Here is a 21,774-nt window from a genome sequence, read left to right on the forward strand (position 1 = left end):
TGCTCAGTGCTTTACAATAATTAAATCATTAGAAATTTTTTTTACCCAAATGGGTGGAATCCATATTTGTAAAATAAATAAATAAATAAAGTCCTATTTACACGTAATGGAGCTTTTTAAACTTCGTTAGTTTTATTAGTCAAATTAATTAGTTTGTAAAGAATAGCAAAGTTCTACATGTAGGTCTTTTAAGTCATATTAATGCTCTGAATGAATAATAGCCAATCACAGTTGACACGGGGCTCTCCCAGGGTTTGGGGCAGAGGTGCACAAGAGAGAGATCGGTTAAAAAAAAAAGAGGCCTGAAGAGTAGTCAGTCAGACTGAAGATGAATGGGTCAAGATGTGAACACAAAGTCACTTAAGAAAAGCTTTTTTTTTTGGGGGGGGAATCAGTTGTGTGCTCAAGAACTATGTTTATATTGATGTTTACTTTGTAGTAGTATAGATACCAAAATCTTGTTAGTATTTATCTGTGTGTGGACTTGGCCTGTTGTGTAGCTAACAAGCTAACTCAGCTAGCAAACTACAGCCTTAGTTAAATGGTAATGGCTAACGTTAGCTCAGTCAGGTTCATCTTCATCCTTGGACATTGAAGGAGAACCAGATAGCGGTTTAGGCTATTGGGGCTGCCTAATACCACCTCTGGTAACATCGGACATCTCTCTCTTTCTCTCTCTCTCTCTCTCCACTGTCACCCCACTGCTGGACTGTCAGTGCTCGTGGTTTGCTTCGCTTCATTGCCACCATGAGCCACTGGCAGTAACGTTACCCTTTTGTTTTCAGGCTCTGATGAACAAAATGGCTAGCTGGTTTGTAGCTTCACTGAGCACAAGCAATGACACAGGCTTGCAATGTTAAGTGGACTCGTCTGTTCCGTGTGTGTGTGTGTGTGGGCCCACACAGTATTTGTCTGTCCTGTGTGATTTGTTTTAAAAATGCAATAACCATACTATTGAAAATTGGTTTACACTGTGCCTTAGGTAACAAAGTTTAACCTATGTGTTTCTGTATCCTGATAGCCTGACTGTTTATTTGAATGTCAAGATTGATAGCCTTACTGTTTGTCATTGCCACTGAGCGTGATAGCTAACTGGGTTACTGATTGGATTTGTCTACAAGGTTTAAACTGATATGTTATTTATTTATATATTCTAGTATTTTGCTGAAGTGTTGATTGACATAGTGTGATCTATTTTCTCTTACTCAGAGTATAGAATCTTTTGAAATAACTTTGACCTGATTCTGAGGGTACTAATATAGCAGTTGTTTTATATATGAAATTATATTGAATGAGGTTTTATCTAGGGCGGCACGGTGGTGTAGTGGTTAGCGCTGTCGCCTCACAGCAAGAAGGTCCTGGGTTCGAGCCCCGGGGCCGGCGAGGGCCTTTCTGTGTGGAGTTTGCATGTTCTCCCCGTGCCCGCGTGGGTTTCCTCCGGGTGCTCCGGTTTCCCCCACAGTCCAAAGACATGCAGGTTAGGTTAACTGGTGACTCTAAATTGACCATAGGTGTGAGTGTGAATGGTTGTCTGTGTCAGCCCTGTGATGACCTGGCGACTTGTCCAGGGTGTACCCCGCCTTTCGCCCGTAGTCAGCTGGGATAGGCTCCAGCTTGCCTGCGACCCTGCAGAAGGATAAAGCGGCTAGAGATAATGAGATGAGATGAGATGAGGTTTTATCTACTTGGTACTTGAATTGGTCAGTTTTGTAACTTTACACATTTGAAGAATCCTATTTATTTATCCTTCAGGGTAATTTGAATGGCAAGAGAGGTCAATAAGAAAGTAACTAACCAACTCTTTTCAGAGTTATTTATATCCCCCATTGACACATTTATATGTTTATTTACATAATTGTTTATTACATATCTATTATTATTGATTCAACTTTCAACTTTCCTTACCCTTGCCAGTAATCAAGCATAGCATAGTTCAGGTAGGTCACAACGTCAAGCTCACCCTTCAGTTGCAGCTACATCAGCTGACTGCACCTGGTCTCAAGCCAGCACACATCAGCTGATAGCTCAGCCAATTCCCTTCTCTCATAGGGCACCTTATTTAAGCTGCTTTAACCTGCCTGCTTCCTCTGCAAGCCATTTTTGCAGGCTGTCTACATGCGAATGCCCAAGCTGTCTATGGTGCAACTTACCTCACTGCTCATCATGTCGATCCCCACCAACAATAACAATCCCTGATAGATCAATGGCATCATGGACTCCCAACAGCCGTCTGAACTAGAGGGAGCCATAAGTGATATACCCGATAGGTATAGCTACTCATAAATATTCCAGGAAAAATGCCAAATAATTAACTTACGGTCAAGCCGGAAAGTCTGCACACCCCTTTTACCTTCTCTGTGTGTTATGTTACAGACTTATTCTACAATAGATTGAGTTAATTTTTTGTCACAAAATTCTACACAAAATAGCCCATAATGACAAAGTGAAAGCAGGTTTTTAGACATTTGTGCTAATTTATTATAAATCAAAATGTAAAATATCATATGTATACAAGTGTGCAAACCCTTTGATATGACACCCAAAAGTGAGCTGAGGTGCATTTTGTTTCCACTGATACTGCTTGAGATGTTTCTACAACTTAATTGTAGTCCATCTGTGGTAAATTCAATTGATTGGACATGATTGGGGATTGCCAACACCTGCCTATAAAAGGTTGCAGTTGATGGTGCATGTCAGAGCAAACTCCAAGCTATGGGGTCAAAGGAATTATCTGCAGACCGCAGAAACAAGATTGTGTCAAGGCATAGATCTGGAGAAGGGTACAGAAAAATTGCTGCAGCTTTACAGGTCCCAAAGAGCACAATGGCCACCATCAGTCATAAATGGAAGAAGTTTGGGACCACCAAGAATTTTCCTAGACCTGGCCACCCAGCCAAACTGAGCGATCAGGGAAGGCAGGCCTTGGTCAGGGAGGTGAGCAGGAACCTGAGGGTCACTCTGACAGAGCTCCAATGTATCCTTGTGGAGATGGGAGAACCTTTCAGAAGATCAACCATCCAGGCAGCACTCCACAAATCAGGCTTTTATGGTAGAGTGGCCAGATGGAAGTCATTCCTTAGTAAAAGGCACATGACAGCTCGGAGTTTGCCAAAAGGCACCTAGAGGACTCTCAAACCATGAGAAACAAGATTCTCTGGTCTGATGAAACCAAAATTGAACTTTTTGGCCTGAATACCAAGCATCACGTCTGGAGGAAACCAGGCACCACTCATCACCTGGCTAATGCCATCCCTACAATGAAGCATGGCGGTGGCAGCATCATGTGGGGATGTTTTTCAGCAGTGGGAACAGGGCAACTAGTCCTGTTAGAGGGAAAGATGAATGCAGCTAAGTACACCAAGATCCTTGAAGAAAACCTGCTCCAGAGCACTCAACCTCAGACTGGGGCAAAGGTTTACCTTCCAACATGACAACAACCCAAAGCACACAGCCAAGAGAACAAAGGAGTGGCTTCAGAGAAAGTCTGTGAATGTCCTTGAGTAGCCCAGCCAGAACCCAGACCTGAATCTAATTGAACATCCATGGAAGGAGCTGAAAATGGCTGTGTATCGATGCTCCCCATCCAACCTGACAGAGCTTGCAAGGATATGCCAAGAGGAATGGGCAAAAATGTCCAGAAACAAGTGTGCCAAGCTCATAGCATCTTTCTCAAGACATCTTGAAGCTGTAATTGCTGCCAAAGGTGCATCAACCAAGTATTAGGCTAAGGGTGTGTACAGATATGTAACCCCTAAATAACCTAATTTTGTCAGTAAAATAAAATTGCATATTTTCTAAAAACCTGTTTTCACTTCGTAATTATTGGAAATTGTGTGTAGATGTTTGAGGCAAAAAAAGAGAACTCAATCTATTGTAGAATAAGTCTGTAACGTAATAAAATGTGGAGAAGGTGAAAGGGGTGTGCAGACTTTCCAGCTTGACTGTATCTGTTCTTCATAATGACAGAGCTCAGAGCATCAATAGTCTCATTTCTTTGGCACCCTTCTCCCTGTTTTCTGCTTCTGTGGACGATGCTATTAAGTTTGTTAAGAAAGCAGATTGGGGCATGTGGATAGCTAAGGCTGATACTGACAGTCTGACATGCTGCATCATGGACTACATTAATTTTTGTGTGGAGAACACTGTGCCAACCAGGAAGGTATGGTGTTTTCCCAACAACAAACCATGGGTGACTCCTGACCTGAAAACCCTGCTGAATGAGAAGAAGAGGGCCTTCAGATCTGGGGACAAAGAGGAGCTGAGGAGAGTGCAGAAGGAGCTTAAGAGGGAGGTAAGAAAGAGCAAGGAGTGCTATAGGAGGAAGCTGGAGGAAAGCCTGCAACAGAAAAAACACACAAAAGGTGAGGAGGGGCCTGAAAACCATCTCTGGCCACAGCAAAGACAGTGGGAGGGGCCCTGAATCTGAAGACCTGGAATGGGCAAACAAACTGAATCTGTTTTTCAACAGGTTTGATTCTGCCCCCACTCCCTCCCCCCACCCACCACCAGAGCCCAGACCAATTGGTGCCCCTCTCACCCTCCTACTGGCACACCTCCTCCCCCCCAGGTCATCACAGACATCAGTTGCACCCTTCTCAGACCCAAAACTCCCCCTCTTGTACTACCTCCTTCCCCCACCTATTACGACTGGAGCCACCCATCACCCCTCCCTTCTGCAGCCTCTCCATAATGATTGATTGATCAGGTGAGAAAGGAGCTGAAGAAGAACAAAACAAGGAAGGCTACAGGTCCTGATAGCATTAGCTCCAGAATGCTGAGGAACTGTACAGACCAGCTCTGTGAAGTGATTCTGCACATCTTTAACCTGAGCCTCAGTCTGAAAAAGGTTCCTGTCCTGTGGAAAACCTCCTGTGTGGTTCTGGTTCCAAAGACTGCACACTCCAGGGAGCCAAAGCACTTTAGACCTGTAGCCTTGACCTCTCACCTGTTGAAGACTATGGAGAGGATCATTCTCAATCACCTCAGACCCCTCGTGAGTGTGAAATCGGACCCCCTGCAGTTTGCGTACCAACCAGGCATCGGTGTGGAGGATGCTGTTATCTACATGCTACACAGATCCCTGTTACATCTGGAGGATGCGGGAAGTACTGTGAGGGTCATGTTTTTCTGACTTCTCCAGTGCTTTCAACATGATTCAGCCATCTTTGCTCAGGGGGAAGCTGGAAGGAGTTGGAGTTGCCTGTCACCTGGCTGCATGGACCATCAACTACCTCGCTAACAGACCACAGTATGTCCAATTTCATAACTGTGTGTCTGATGTAGTAGTCTGCAGCACAGGAGCCCCCCAGGGTACAGTACTCTCTCCCTTCCTCTTTACTCTGTACACCTCAGACTTCAGATATAACACACACACACCTGCCATCTCCAGAAGTTCTCAAATGATACAGCCATTGTTGGATGTGTGTCAGAGGGGAACAAACAGGAATACAGGGGGTCATCAATGACTTTGTCAACTGGTGTGGAAATAACAACCTCCACATCAATACCAGGAAGACAAGGGAGTTGGTGATCAATTTCCACAGGAGAGCACCACAGATTACAGCAGTGAACATCCTGGGTACAGACATTGAGATTGTGAGGGAATACAAATACCTGGGTGTTCACCTTAACAATAAACTGGACTGGACTACAACACAGATGCTTTGTACAAGAAGCGCCAAAGTCGTCTCCACCTGCTGAGGAGACTGAGGTCCTCCTGAGTGTTCAAGACTCTGTTGAGGACATTCTACGACACTGTGGGAGCATCTACTATCTTCTTTGCTGTGGTCTGTTGAGGATGTGGAAGCACTGAGAGGGACAGGAAAAGGCTGAACAAGCTGGTGAAAAGGGTGTCCAAAAGAACGGTCTGTTTGGCCAAAAGAACTGTCATCCTTGCCAGCTAACACTTCTTCTATTGCTTTAATGGAAATCTACCCAATCATTGTAGCTTGTCTCCTCTGGGGTAAATGCTGGTCAAGGAAACAAATCCTGTCTTTTTGTGACAATGAGGCAGCCATAAACATCATTAAGAAAGGGTGCTCCTCAGTTCCATTTATTAATAGATTTATGAGGCACCTCACATGGTCCTCTGTGTTATGTAATTTCATTGTTCGAGCAGCTCATGTTCCAGGCTTGGATAACAAAATTGCTGATTCTTTTTTTACTACTTTGATTTTCAGAAATTCCACCAACTGTGCCTGGAGACAGCACCATCCAGCCTGCCCCTGCCCCCATTCATTCAAACTGTGCTAGATTAAGCACATCCCTGCAAACTTACATGCTCTCTGCTGTTGCTTCAATTTGCCTTATTGCATTTCATCTCAAATTAACTTGCTACCTACTTAAATATCTTAGCTTGCACCTCCTGCTGGCACTTCCATATAAGTGCATGGAAGGGCAGGGAGGTCTGCCTGGTGTAGCAGTTATGTGGGGGTCTTTGCTGCTGCTCTCCCTGTCCTTTCCATGTACACGGCACATGGAAGGGCAGGGAAGTGTGCTCTCCCTGCCTCAAGGCTTTCCACATAGGCATGTGGAAGGGCAGGGAGGTCCCCAAACAGAGCCACACCACCAAATTAATTTGTTGTGGTGGAAATAAAATTATTTGACAAAAGTGGTCCTGACTGAAATCGAGTGTAGCATAATTCAGGAAGGTAACAAAGTCAAGCTTAGCCCTCAATCACAGCTACATCAGCTGACTGCAGCTGGTCTCAAGCCAGCCCACATCAGCTGACAGCTCAGCCAATTCCCTTTGAAGCATTCTACTAGTAAATCCCTCATAGGGCACCTTATTTAAGTTGCTTTAACCTGCCTGCTTCCTCTGCAAGCCATTTTTGCAACCCACCTCCACTCCAGCTCCTCCTTTTGCTGCTTTGACCTTAATGTCATTTCTGTTGCCATTAATGCCTGCTCATTCTGTACCTCAGGTGGGGTCATTTCTGCTGCTTTCCATGTAGGCACATGGAAGGGCAGGGAGGTGTGCTCTCTCTGCCTCAAGGCTTTCCACGTATGGGCGTGGAAGGGCAGGGAGGTTTCATGTTCTGAATTTTATCAATGTCATCTCTATCATCGATGCCTGTTCTGTTCTGTGCCCCATGGGGATCTTTGCTGCTGATGCTCTCCCCATCTTAAGCCTTTCCATGTAGGTACATGGAAGGGCAGGGAATTGTGCTTTCCCTGCCTCAAGGCTTTCCACATAGGCATGTGGAAAGGCAGGGAGGTCCCAGAACAGAGCCATACCACCAAATTAATTTATTCCTATGTTAAGTAAAGCAGGGGGGTGTACGGGCAGAATCTGTGGCAGGGGGCAGAGGGGGGAGGAGGGGCAGAACAGGGAGGGAGTTGAGCCTCCTGCTGGTTTTGGCCCGGAGACTCCGCAGTCTCCTCCCCAACAGCAGCAGGCTGAAGAGACTGTGAGATGGGTGGGTGGGGTCACCCGCAATCCTGATGGCTTTGTGGGTGAGGCGTTTATTTTATGTCCTTTTGCTTCAATTTATATGTGTGTGTGTGTGTGTGTGTGTGTGTGTGTGTGTGTATATATATATATATATATATATATATATATATATACAGTATACACACACACACCTGTGAGTGTTTAGTCTATGTCTATTTCTTATCTAGTGTTTATACTGTTTATATTGTTTATTTCAGTTGTTCTATTTTTATTTATTGCATTGCCTGTTTGCACCGTGGGTCAGAGAGGACTGAAATTTCATCTGTGCTGTATGTCGAGCTTGTATAGCATATTTGACAATAAAGTTGACTTGACTTGACAAAAGTGAATCTGACTGAGCAATAAATAATCAGCCACTTGTATTCCCAAAAAAGCCTTTTGGCCCTTTTCCACTACCCTTTTTCAGCTCACTTCAGCTCACTTCAGCTCACTTCAGCCCGACACGGCTTGCGTTTCGACTACCTTAGAGCAGCACGACTCGGCTCGCTTCAGCCCTACTCAGCACCCAAAACTCGCACGGTTTTGGAGTGGGGCTGAAGTGAGCCAAACCGAGCCGAGTGGAGCTAGGGGCGTGAGCAGACACTCCCCTGTGCACTGATTGGTGAGGAGGAGTGTCCTCACATGCCCACACACGCCCCGCGAGCACGCTGGGATCTGTAAACACCGTAAACCCGGAAGAAGAAGAATTACGAATTACGAGAATTTCTGAAGCCTTATGCGCCTCGCCTCATCTATACGCTCTTGCCAGTATCTGTTGGCGTTGTCGGTGACAACAAGCCACAGCACCAAGACCAGCAACACTAACGACTCCATGTCCTCCATGTTTATTGTTTACTATCCGGGGCATGAGACTACCGCTTAAAAGGTCACTGATGTCACTGTTTGCGCCACCTAACGACATCACGTGACGTCCACCCACTTTCGCTAACTCCACCCAATGTGTCCACCCACTTCCAGCCAGCACGGTTCAGTGCAGTTGTAGTCGAAATGCAACTCCAACAGCCCCACTCAGCTCGACTCAGCCCAACTCAGCACGGCACGGCTCAGCCCAACTCAGCCGCGTTGGTAGTGGAAAAGCGGCATTTGTCCTTGTTGAGGGGATCTTTATTAATTAATGGGTAGGATACTAATTAATGAGTAATTTTCACAGTAACTTTTAGTATAGCTTATTTACTTAACTGTGCTCTCAGAAGTATTGACAAGAAAATAAGGAGACATCCACCTTTAAAAGAACTCAGGCCTTTGCCTTGAACAAAATTAGAGGTAAAGGGGCATTACATAAGTGAAGGCACCACTGGGATTGTTAAAATTTCTACTTCATTAGCTTACAGTCTTAGTAAAAACATACTCATTGCTGTATATATAATCATTCTAAAATATAAATTTATCCTCTTTAATACAATAAATACCAATATGTAAGTTAGTAGCTCATGGTCTCAGGACCTCTTAGGGTGTTTTCACACCTGGTCCCCTTTAAAGGAACCAGACTCAGTCCTCTTTAAGTGGACCAAAAAGTGGACCAACAGAAAAAGAACTCAGTTCTTTTTGTGTTCACACTGTGAATTTATTACAAAGAGGACTGGGTTCTCTTTCTGGTCCAGTTAAGCTTTGATGGGGCCTCAGTCCTCTTTCTGTTCACACCAGGTCCTCTAGAGCCCTCAGACCCCCAGTGCACGGAATTCTGGGTAATTTTCTCTTGAATCAAAATGTCTGCTGCCATGCTTGCCCTGCTGTATTCTTTGATCAAAATAGGGCGGATTAAGGAAAATAAATGTATTATATTATATATTTATATATATATTTCTATTTATATATATTATATTATATATTTATAATATAGTTATATTATTGTGGCCGACTCATCAGTCAGTAAGTTCAGAGAATGGCTGTGGTAAGTTCCAAAAGGAAGTTGAGTTTCCCTGCTACAGTCACGTGACCAACTACGGCAAACGAAGAAGGTTAAACTACAGTGAAAAAGGCGAAGTGAACCCTGTGCGCTTTTTGTTCATAATGCGCAGATTAGGCAAACCGTACCATTGATTTTTAGCAAACCGTACTGAGACCACCTCCTGAGGTGGTCTCAGTTCGGTTCGCTTTAAAGGGGTCTGGGTACGGTTGGAGTGTTCACATATGTGCAAAAAATGCTGAGTCATCGATCTGAGTTCGGTTAGATGGCTGAAAGGGACCAAGTGTGAAAACACCCTTAAACTGGTGTAGGGGAGAAGGCATTGACCCATCACATGAATTCATACTCCTTGGTGTGTCAGAAAACACCAAAATAGAAGACACTGAAGAGAGCATGTCTGCTATAAAGGCCTTTGGGTGCAGTTTCATCAGAGGTAAAATGTTTAATCCTCACCTAGGAAGCCTGTTGGTTTTATGTGAATGCAGAGAAAAGATTAAGCCTCATGTAATTCCCCCAGAAGTCAGATACCTAATGGGAGAAACTACATGGAAGATAGTCATTGCAGAGGAGTCCTGGAAGTTTGGCTGAGAAATTGTCAAGATTACTTCAACAAGAAGGAAAGACTCGCAATGATATTCAAGCTTTAAGTGCATAGAGCACATCAAAGAGCACATCACAGGACATCCATCATCAGAGCAATTGGAGATCTGATAGAGAAAACTAACAGGCCTTCAAGTGAAAATGCTTTTAGGCATCACAGAACATTCTCTGGTGTCAGCCCTACTCAGCAAGGGAAGAAAACCTAGAAAACTGGATAGAGCAAGCTACTATAATGGTAGAGGAATGCAGTTGTTCTGATAAAGAGAAGAAGAGAATTATTTAGTCTTAAAGGTCTAGACCAGGGGTCTTCAATCCTATCCACAAAGGGCCAGTGTGGCTGCAGGCTTTCATTCCAACCAAGCAGGAGCTACACCTGATTTCACTTGTTTAATCATTTCACCCTCGTCTCCAGTCAACAATCAAGTGAGCCTCCAATTTGGCTGTAATGAAAGCCTGCAGCTACACCAGCCCTTTGCGGATAGGATTGAAGACCCCTGGTCTAGACCATCATAGCTGTTAGGATAAATCATCCAAAGGCTGAAGCTATGGAGTACATTCAAGTTTTTTGAGTGTTCATTTGGAACTTCTGTCTCAGGTGAAGATCTTTACTTTGACTTTCGATTATTACACCAACAGTCTGGAAAGTAATTATCAGAGTTCCTCAGGAGAACTGAGATGGCACTAACTAAAGTGGTGAAGAGAGGGGGTCTTCCTGCTAGCTCTGCAGACAAATCTAGAGTAGAGTAGCTCATCAGGTGATCAACTGAATCTGACCTCATGAGTCTTCATCTTCATTTAAGAGAGCGAAAGAAGAATCCTCCTGGGCGGCGTAGTGGTGTAGAGCCACATTCCAATCCATCTTCTTTCAGGTTTATCAATATGGGGCTTGAGTGAGTCCAGTTATCCATATAAGGGCTACATCGTCCTTGACAGAGTTCCTCAAGAGTCTTTCAGACATAAAAGGACTTATTTCAGTCTTGGCCCTGGTCTGCCTTGAGCTCCAAAGCCGGCTCAGGTCCCCCTCCTCATAGGCACGAATGCCAACCTCTTTAGACATTTTGCAGACTTATGCCACAAGACTACTGAGACCCAGTACCCTCAGTTTATGTGGATTCTTAGTCAAATTATGTCTGTGCCTGTGTTGACCCCTACCATTAATACAGTGGGAGAAATAAAATGGCTAGGTCCAGGTCCACTTACCATTGAACCTAAGGGTTAACAGTAGGCTTCTTGCAAAGTAGAAAAAAGAAAGTTTGGGTCCAAAGATATACTGCTCGCTGAAGCAACAGAAATGCTTACCCTTCCTGCTAGTGTGCTTGTGGAACCTGTGATACTGCTTCACACCTTAATGTTAGCTGCTTTAAAGTGCTCCTGCACAATGAGTTGAAGAGAAAAATGACAGTACCTGCAAGCACCGTGGTTGATCACCTACACACAGCTGACACTGTGACAGTCCCACAGCAAGCTGGTTATTACCAATCAGCCTAGGACCCTAATCTCTTTGACTTGGGTGCATCCCCCATCCTGGAAACCTGGAAAGAGAGATTAAAGCACAAGTTAGCAGCAAAAAGGAATGCCTTCTCTCTGAATGAATGGGACATGGGATTGGCCAAGGGAGGTGGATATCATATCCATCTGAAAGACTCTCGACCATTCAGAGAGCGGTCCCGCCATTTGGCTTCTGCTGACATTGATGATGTGCGCTGGCACCTACAAGAGCTTTTTGCCACTGGTATAATCAAAGAGTCATGTAGTCCTTATGCCTCTCCAATTGTCAATGCCAGGAAAATTAATGGAAACATCAGGATGTGCGTTGATTATTGCACACTGAACAGCCACGCTGTCCCTGACCAATATACCATGCCCTGAATTGATGACGCACTGGATTACATGTCAGGAAGTCGATAGTTTTCAGTCTTGGACCTTTGCAGTGGCTATTATCAGATAGTGATGGCTCGAGAGGATAAAGATAAAACAGCTTTCATTTGTCCTCTTGGGTTCTACGAGTTCCAACAAATGCTGCAAGGAATAACTGGAGCCCCAGCAACATTCCAGTGAGTGATGGAGAAAGCAGTTGGAGATATGCATCTTCTTCAGGTCGTTGTGTACCTGGACGGCATAATAGTCTTTGGCAGGACCCTCAAAGAGCATGAGGAGTGCCTAATGAAAGTGCTTGACCAGCTTGAAGAAGTTGGCCTCAAGATTTTCATTGACAAGTGTCAGTTCTATCAGGTGCAGGTCAAATATGTTGGTCACATCATCTCTGAGGCCAGCATAGCAAGTGATCCAGAGAAGGTGGAAGCTTTTAAACATTGGAAGCAACCCAATGATTTTAAATCTCTCAGATAATTTCTTGGATTTTGTGGGTATGCTCTCAAGATGCTCTGCCGGTCTTTTTAGGAGAAATATTTTTGGGTGAGGTGTAGCTCACCTTTGTGTATTGCATATTGTTCTCTGTGGAGCTGTTGTTCCTGCTGCTTTCAGGTCATCCTGTAACTCTTTTCGAGTGAGCATTGTGAAAGTTTGCGTGATACACTTTTCTGCAGATGATTAGTTGAGGTTCTATGATCTTTCCACCACCATATTAGAAAAGTTGTCCTAGTCAGATACAGAATGAGAATGAATGAATGTGGAAAGAAATTTGAATAAAGTAAGAAAAAAAATTAAATTGACATTTTTGCCATTAGACATTGAGTCAGTTTAAATGGAAAAGGTGTACATATTTGCCTCCTGCTGAATAATCTCTGCTTACCAATAAAGAGTTTTCCTTTAAACAATAACACTATATGACTTCTACAATATGCATTGGAAATGGAATTCCTTTTTCTTTTCCAGGCAAAGTTGGCTAAGAACTATGGCATGACGCGCATGGACCCATACTGTAGAATTCGGTTTGGCTACACTCTGTATGACACACCTACAGCACATAAAGGAGCCAAAAACCCACATTGGAACAAAGTGATTCAGTTTCCTTTGCCTCCTGCAGTCAACACCTTCTACCTGGAAATCTTTAATGAGGTTTGGTTGGTCACATCAACTATAACTAGAGTTCCAGATCTAACATTAGCTCACTAATATAGTGTCTTGATGTTTGTCTTTTAATTGCTGGGGAAACATCTATTTAACTGTAGGTGTTTTACTGTTTCTCATTAATATAACTTTTGATCTTTTGAGATAATGATATGTCTTGATCTCAAGATAGTGGAACTGAAAAAATTCAGTAGAAATAATAATTAATGCAACAACAAAGAGGTTCATGGGACTCAAATTTTCATATTACAACAATCACCTTTTATCCTTATCTGAAATATTATTTGTAAAGGTTAAGTGTCATTCAAGATTCAGCTTTGTCACTTCCTTGCACTCGATTGCTAGCTTTACAAATTTGCAGTATTAATATGGCAGTATTTTTTATTTATTTTAAATACAAACGGGAGGCCTCAAAAAGAAACATTTTCTTCAAGACAAATCCAGAATTTTCCGTCAGTGGTCTGGAACTGAAAATTAGCCATCACAAATATTACATTTACTATAATGTTATCACAATTACACATGTATTTTATACAATAGTACATAGGTACATAGATTATATAACACATATATACATTGCCCTCTGAAATTATTGGAACAAGGCCAATTCTTTTGTTTTTTCTATACACTGAAGACATTTTGGTTTGAGCTCAAAAGATGAAAGCTGAAATGCTGATCGATCATTTCATATTCATTTCCTGATTTCCTAGATGTGTCAAACAACATAGACCATGGCACATTTGACAGACCACCCAATTTTTAAGGTGATAAAAAAACACTTGTATCAGAACAGGTGTTTCTTGTTGCCCAGCTGTACCCTTTTAGATTGTCTAAACAGTTAATAGCTCTGAATGTTTACTCTTAGTTTGAGCCCTGGGTTTCACCTGGGAAGGCTATGTTTGTTAAAAAGGATAAATCAACATGAAGAACAGAGAGCTGTCTATGGGGGTAAAAAGCAAGCCATGTTGAAGCTGAAAAAAGAGGGCAAATCCATCAGAGCCATTGCACAAGCATTGGTCCAAGCCAGTACAGCAAAGAAATCAGTTTTCACAGCACTAACAACCAGACCTCAAACAGGTCGATTTAAAAAACAGCAGTAGTGGATGACAAACATTGTGAGAGCTGTGAAGAAAAACCAAAATCAGTGATGTACATTGACACTCAATGAATTAGCTTGTGCATTACCACAAATATTTTGAGGCAGTTTAAGAAACTACGGCTTAAAAGCAAATTCAATCACAGTTGTCCAAAAATGGCAGAAGCAATACCTCTTCTGTAAACCCTGAAAGCTAGTAATGTATTTGAAAGTGTCCACAATGAAAACAGAATACTTTGATTATAAACTAGAACCATTTACCAGAACGTACTGAGCCCCAGCTTTTATCATGTCTTTTTATTAAAAAAGTAAATAAAATAGGCATTTAGACATCAACTCATTTGTTCCATATTTATTTTAGAGGGCTTTTTCCCTGGATAATCGCATCGCCTGGAACCATGTGACTATCCCGGCGAGTTTGAGGGAAGGCAGTGTAGTTGACGAGTGGTACAGCCTGAATGGAAGACAAGGGGACAATAAAGAAGGCAGTATTAACCTTGTCATGTCATATTCTGTGAGTCTAAGCTTAAACACACACATACACACACACCTTGTTCTTGTATACAAATTCCTTGGAAATTACAAAACATCACAGCTGAGCAATAAAAATACACGACCCTGCAATTTTTGTGTCTTAATACACTTCTAAGAGTTCCATGAGTAAGGGCCAGTACCTTTAAAGGCTGTCATTGCAGCATGTCCCTGGTGTGTTGAAATCTGGGGAAATATTCCTGACATCTTGCTGTAAACTATTTTGACCTGTCGTATAGAGAAGTGAGTCAATCACCTGTAATTTTGTTGATCGCTTCATGCAGTGTGTTTGTTGTCACACATGGTCTGTGGGGATAATAAGATAAGTAGTCATGTTTATCACTTAATTATTTAGTTTTTTGAATAACCTGTTTTACAAACACATTACACATTATTTCATTTGTGAGCAGCAGGTACAGATGGACGCTCATATGGTGCAGCAGCGGAAGTACAGAGGCAGCGTCCACTCCAGAGACCAGATCAGCATCACAGTAGTGGAGGTATGTGGTGCACAAACATGACACTTCAACTTTCAAAGTGTCATTTGAATGTGTAGAGGCTCATTCTATGCCAACTCATCCAGAATTCAGAACTTTTCCCAGTACACATCATGGATTTTTTTTTTTGAAAAAAAAGAAATCGTATAAAAATCATAAACCTTGACTCCAAATACTTTTTAGTTATGACTTTTGGCCCTCTCAGTGTCATGTTGTCAGAATGCAGGCACTCACAGATGTAAGTGCAGGGGAGAGCAGGGATGCAAACAGGAAGCATAGTAAAATCAGTAAGCAAACTCGTATTCAGAAAGCATGCAGGGGTCGGTCGATCGGCAAACAGAATAGTAGAGAGCGGACTAAAGAGTTAAACAGGTAAACTTAGCAAAGTTTCAGGAAACTAGAGGCAGGCAGGCAAGGCTTGGTATGACTGGGTAAACAGAACGATACTTCTCACTGAAGGTGTGTGAGGGAGAGGCTTAAGTAGCACTGCTGATTAACAGTTAACAACAGTCAGCTGAACTTAAGAGGGAGATGGGGCGCTATGAACTTTGGGTGTTGTAGTCTTGGGAAGCCATGTTTGTAGTTCGGTTAGAGTTTCGACTCACAACACCATTACTGACAGAACACACACACACACACACACACACACCTGAGGAGCTCCCTCTGGGAGCTATACTCTTCTTGGGATGTCCTCTCCCCCTTGGTGCATGTTTGTCAGGGTGCTGGGTGTGGACTTCTTGTGTCAGCAGGGGGTCTAGAATGTCCTCAGCTTCTACTCAGCTACAGTGGTGCTTGAAAGTTTGTGAACCCTTTAGAATTTTCTATATTTCTGCATAAATTTGACCTAAAACATCATCAGATTTTCACACAAGTCCTAAAAGTAGATAAAGAGAACCCAGTTAAACAAATGAGACAAAAATATTATACTTGGTCATTTATTTATTGAGGAAAATGATCCAATATTACATATCTGTGAGTGGCAAAAGTATGTGAACCTCTAGGATTAGCAGTTAATTTGAAGGTGAAATTAGAGTCTGGTGTTTTCAATCAATGGGATGACAATCAGGTGTGAGTGGGCGCCCAGTTTTACTTAAAGAACAGGGCTCTATCAAAGTCTGATCTTCACAACACGTGTTTGTGGAAGTGTATCACGGTACGAACAAAGGAGATTTCTGAGGGCCTCAGAAAAAGCGTTGTTGATGCTCATCAGGCTGGAAAAGGTTACAAAACCATCTCTAAAGAGTTTGGACTCCACCAATCCACAGTCAGACAGATTGTGTACAAATGGAGGAAATTCAAGACCATTTCTACCCTCCTCAGGAGTGGTCGACCAACAAAGATCACTCCAAGAGCAAGGTGTGCAATAGTCGGCAAGGTCACAAAGGACCCCAGGGTAACTTCTAAGCAACTGAAGGCCTCTTTCACATTGGCTAATGTTAATGTTCATGAGTCCACCATCAGGAGAACACTGAACAACAATGGTGTGCATGGCAGGGTTGCAAGGAGAAAGCCACTGCTCTCCAAAAAGAACATTGCTGCTTGTGTGCAGTTTGCTAAAGATCACATGAACAAGCCAGAAGGCTATTGGAAAAATGTTTTGTGGATAGATGAGAACAAAATAGAACTTTTTGGTTTAAATGAGAAGCGTTATGTTTGGAGAAAGGAAAACAGTGCATTCCAGCATAAGAACCCTATCCCATCTGTGAAACATGGTGGTGGTAGTATCATGGTTTGGGCCTGTTTTGCTGCATCTGGGCCAGGACGGCTTGCCATCATTGATGGAACAATGAATTCTGAATTATATCAGCGAATTCTAAAGGAAAATGTCAGGACATCTGTCCATGAACTGAATCTCAAGAGAAGGTGGGTCGTGCAGCAAGACAACTACCCTAAGCGCACAAGTCGTTCTATCAAAGAATGGTTAAAGAAGAATAAAGTTAATATTTTGGAATGGCCAAGTTAAAGTCCTGACCTTAATCCAGTTGAAATGTTGTGGAAGGACCTGAAGTGAGCAGTTCATGTGAGGAAACCCACCAACATCCCAGAGTTGAAGCTGTTCTGTATGGAGGAATGGGCTAAAATTCCTCCAAGCCAGTGTGCAGGACTGACCAACAGTTACCGGAAACATTTAGTTGCAGTTATTGCTGCACAAGGGGGTCACACCAGATACTGAAACCAAAGGTTCACATACTTTTGCCACTCACAGATATGTAATATTGGATCATTTTCCTCAATAAATAAATGACCAAGTATAATATTTTTGTCTCATTTGTTTAACTGGGTTCTCTTTATCTACTTTTAGGACTTGTGTGAAAATCTGATGATGTTTTAGGTCATATTTATGCAGAAATATAGAAAATTCTAAAGGGTTCACAAACTTTCAAGCACCACTGTATGTTCCTTTGGTCCATAGCCTTCCCACTCTACCAGGTATTCCAACTGTCCTCTTCTCCTTCTGGAATCAAGGATTCTGTTTACCTGATAGATGGGTTCTCCCTCAAGACTCAGAGGCTGGTGTTCCTGGACGAGAGCATGCTCAGCAAGTGGACCTTCATTAGCGGGTTTCAGACATGACACATGGAATGTAGGGGCAATGTGACTGTGTGGTGGGAGCTCTAGTCTGTAGGAGACCTTGTTGATGTGATGTAGCACCCTGTATGGGCTGATGTAGCATGCATAAAGTTTATTGCATGAATTTGGGTTCCCTTAGGTCACATGTGGACACCCATACTCTGTTGCCTGGTGAAAATTCTGGATTGTTACCTCTGTGTTTGTTGGCATACTCCTTGTACATGGAGTTCACTGCCTCAATGTGCTAGTGAACCTCCTCCCATACTGCTTGGCTTCTGGAAAACCACTCCTCCACTGCTTGTACCTGTGCTGGTGAGTCATCCCACGGGAACAAGGGTCGTTGGTAACAGAGGATGCACTGGAAGGGTGTGAACTGTGTAGCTGAGTGCTTGAGTGAATTTTGTGTATACTCTGCCCATGGGATGAAACAAGGCCAGTCCCCCTGATTGTTCATGCAGAAGATTCTCCAAAAATAACCAATCTCCTGGTTGGCCTGTTCCACCTGGTCGTTGGACTGTGGGTGATATCCAGATGTGAGGCTTACTGAGACTCCAAGACATTCCATGAAACAAGTCCATAGCCATGATATGAACTGGGGACCATGGTTGCTGACAGTATCCTCAGGTATACCAAAGTACCTGAATACCTTTTGAAACAGCAGTTCTGCTGTCTGAAATGCAGTAGGAATGCCTGGTAAGGGAATAAGTCTCAGGGCCTTCAAAAGTCAGTCCACAGTAACCATGATGGCTGTGTTACCCTGAGATGGTGGTAGGTCTGTGATGAAGTCAGTGGCCAGGTGGGACCTTGGCCTCTGAGGTACAGGGAAGGGACACAGCTTACCAGATGAAGGGGTTCATGGAACCTTTGCTTGGGTTCATTCAGAGCAGGAAGTTATGAAGTAGTTAATTTTGGTCCGCATCTTCTCCCACCAGTACTTACTCCTTAGCATTTGGTAAGTTCTTTGACTACTAGGGTGACCTGTGACAGGAGATGCATGTGACCATGTAATGAGTTTACTTCAAAGTGGCTTGGGGACGTATAGCAAGTCAGGTGGGCACTCCTCTGGGTGCCTTCGGGGTTGAGAGGCTCTTATCTCCTTATCCAATTCCCAAGTGATTGACTGAATGAAACATTCTTGTGCAAGAATGGGATGAGGTTCAGGGTTATGAGGTGCTGGACTAAAGGTTCAGGACAGAGCATCAGCCTTAGTGTTCTTATGCCCAGGATGGAAGGAGATTGTGAAATTGAACCTCCTGAAGGACAGCCCATCAGGCCTGACGTGGGTTCAGTCTCTTTGCTTTCTTGAGATACTCTAAGTTTTTGTGGTCAGTTAGTATCACAAAGGGATGTGTAGCTCCCTTTAATCAGCACTTACATTCATTGAGGGTGAGCTTAATGGCTAGTAGTTCATGATTCCTGACATCATAGTTCCTCTCAGCTGACAAGAGCTTCTTAGAAAAAAATGCCACAGGGTGAAGCTTTGGTTTCTCGCCGAAGCACTGGGATAGCACCCTTCCCACTCCAGTCTCCAAGGCATCCACCTTGACTGTGAAAGGCTTGGTTGGGTCAGGATGCTGCAGGATGGGGGTTGAGGTGAATGCAGTCATGAGTCATCCCGAAGTCTTCCTCAGCTGCAGAGTTCCAGAGAAGACGTTTGGGACCTTTCTTTAGCAGGGCGGTTAAGGGAGCCATAATGGTGCTGAAACTTCTGATAAAACATCAGTAGAAGTTAGCAAAACCTAGAAAATGTTGACGCGCCTTCACAGATGTGGGTACCAGCCAGGACATGATGGCAGACACCTTGGCAGAATCCATGCTGACTCCTGCACTGATGACATAACCCAGAAACAAAATTTGACAAATGGAATTCATACTTCTCAGCTTTAATGTAGAGGTGATTCTTGAATAGACACTTCAGAACTGACCTGACATGTTCTAGGTGACTTGCTTCATCAGGGGAGTAGATCAGAATGTTGGTGATGTATGCAACTACAAACTTCCCCAGCATGTCCCAGAGCACGTTGTTTATAAGACATTGGAAAACACTGGGTGCTGAAGAAAGGCCATATGGCATGACCCAGTACTCAAAATGGCTGGCGGTGGTGCTAAAAGCCATCTTCCATTCATTGCCCTCTCAGATTCTGATGAGGTTGTATACACTGTGCAGATCAAGCTTAGAGAAGATTTCAGCAGAACGTGGTTGTTCTAAAGCAGAGGGAACCAGCAGATGTGGATATGGGTACTTTACAGATATTTGGTTTAGTCTTCTGAAGTCTATACAAGGTCAAAGGCCTCCCCCCTTCTTCTCCACAAAGAAGAATCTTGCAGAGGCAGGTAACTTGGAGGGACGAATGTAACCCTGTTTGAGTGCTTCCTGAATGTACTTCTCCATTGCAGCCTGTTCCTTCTGGGAAAGTGGGTAGATGTGGTTGCGTGGAGGTGACGTGCCTGGGAGGAGATCAATGGCATAATTGTAAGGGCGATGTGGCGGTAGGCCACAAGCGTTACCCTTACTAAAGACCTCCTTCAGGTCAGAATAACATTCTGGTACATTGTCCAATGAATCCAGTTGAGGACTTTCAACAGAAGTAGACAAAATGTATAGCTGGTGCAACAAACAGTTCTGAAAGCATGTAGGGGATCATTGGAGGATTTCCTTGTTTTGCCAAGATATCAGAGGGTCATGGAGCTGTAGTCAAGGGTAACCCAGGATGATGTCGTGGTTAACTGTATAAGTCACAAAAAGTGAAATGAGTTCAGAATGGAGAGCTCCTACTTGGATACAAATGGGAGTGATTCTAGTTGTGACGAGACCATCTCCTATAGGTCCTCTGTCGATGGTCCTGATGGTGAGTGGACTCTGCAGAGGGGTTGTGGACAGGTTGAACTCCTGGATGATCAAACTGTCAAAGTTCTCCCCCACCCCTGAGTCAACAAATGCAGATAACACGTGGGTCGACGCTGGCAGTTTGAACAACACAGGTACTTTCAATGATTGTGAGTTAAATTTTCTCACTGGACTCACCACGTCAGGAGCAGGTTCAGAGTTGTTGCTGCGAGTAGGGCAGACTGGACACTGTGTTATACAATGGTTGGAACTCCCACAATAGAAGCATAGCCTCTCGCGTCACCTACTCTCTCATTCCGAACATTTCAGCCTAGTGTCTACACCCATGGAGGTTTCTCAAATATCAGCTGACTGAGCTGGTCTGGTGTCCTCCTTGAGAGAGGGTCGGCTAGAAAGTAGATTCGAATAGCGAGGTCTATGAGGGAGTCCAAAGTGAGATGTTCATCTGTACAAGCCAGTTCACTCAATATTTTGGGACGAAGACCTTGGTGAAACACTGCTTTCAGAGCCAGCTCATTCCATCCACTAGCAGCTGCAAGAGTTCGGAAATCCAGCGCATACTTGGCTACTTCTCTTGCCCCTTGGGTGATGGTGAGTAGACTTTTGCTGACTTCTATCCCTTCAGGTTCATGATCAAATACTCATTTGAATAGTTCTAGAAAATGCTCATATGAGGTGGTGTGCTCCTCTCCACTCTTCCATACTGCACTAGCCCACTGTAGCACCTTACCGGTGAGAAAAGAGAGAAACTTTGCAATCTTACGTTCGTCAGAGAGGTTTGGCATGGTAGCGAAGTACATGGAGAACTGAACCAGAAATCCCCTACAGTTAAGGGCATCACCAGCATATTTCTTGGGAGTTGGGAGAAGCTGCATGGAAATTGAAGAGGCATCAGAGCGCGTTAGGAAGGCCTGTGACATCACAGCAGTTAACTGTGCCATCCTGGTGTAGAGGTTGGTGAGCATCTGCTGATGTTATCCTAAGAGGTGCTCTCGAGCATTTAAAGCTGTTTGCTTCACCTCCTGCGCTACATCCATAATGAGGTGAAATATTCTGTCCAATTGCAGGCACTCATGGATGTAAATGCAGGGGAGAGCAGGGATGCAAACAGGAAGCGTAGTACAATCAGTAAGCAAACTCAGTCAGAAAGCATGAAGGGGTCGGTCGATTGGCAAGCAGAATAGTAGAGAGCAGACTAAAGAGTTAAACAGGTAAACATAGTAAAGGTTCAGGAAACTAGAG

The 21,774-nt window shown here is 43.6% G+C and overlaps 2 protein-coding genes across 2 annotated transcripts in view; both read left to right on the plus strand.

Moving 5' to 3' along the window:
• The window catches only part of LOC132899067 (uncharacterized), a 34,372-nt gene extending 14,171 nt beyond the window's left edge, over positions 1 to 20,201 (plus strand). The window contains exons 5-8 of the mRNA XM_060940707.1: positions 12,795 to 12,977; positions 14,447 to 14,599; positions 15,027 to 15,116; positions 20,082 to 20,201. Of these exons, the coding sequence (XP_060796690.1) occupies positions 12,795 to 12,977; positions 14,447 to 14,599; positions 15,027 to 15,116; positions 20,082 to 20,201 (546 nt within the window). The remainder of the gene's footprint in view (positions 1 to 12,794; positions 12,978 to 14,446; positions 14,600 to 15,026; positions 15,117 to 20,081) is intronic.
• Positions 20,202 to 20,445: 244 nt separating this feature from the next.
• Positions 20,446 to 21,774, plus strand: part of LOC132899069 (uncharacterized) — a 74,868-nt gene continuing 73,539 nt past the window's right edge. The window contains exon 1 of the mRNA XM_060940708.1: positions 20,446 to 20,565. Within this exon, the coding sequence (XP_060796691.1) occupies positions 20,446 to 20,565 (120 nt within the window). The remainder of the gene's footprint in view (positions 20,566 to 21,774) is intronic.

This window comes from Neoarius graeffei, chromosome 15 (assembly GCF_027579695.1).
Source record: "Neoarius graeffei isolate fNeoGra1 chromosome 15, fNeoGra1.pri, whole genome shotgun sequence".
Taxonomy (NCBI): Eukaryota; Metazoa; Chordata; class Actinopteri; order Siluriformes; family Ariidae; genus Neoarius; species Neoarius graeffei.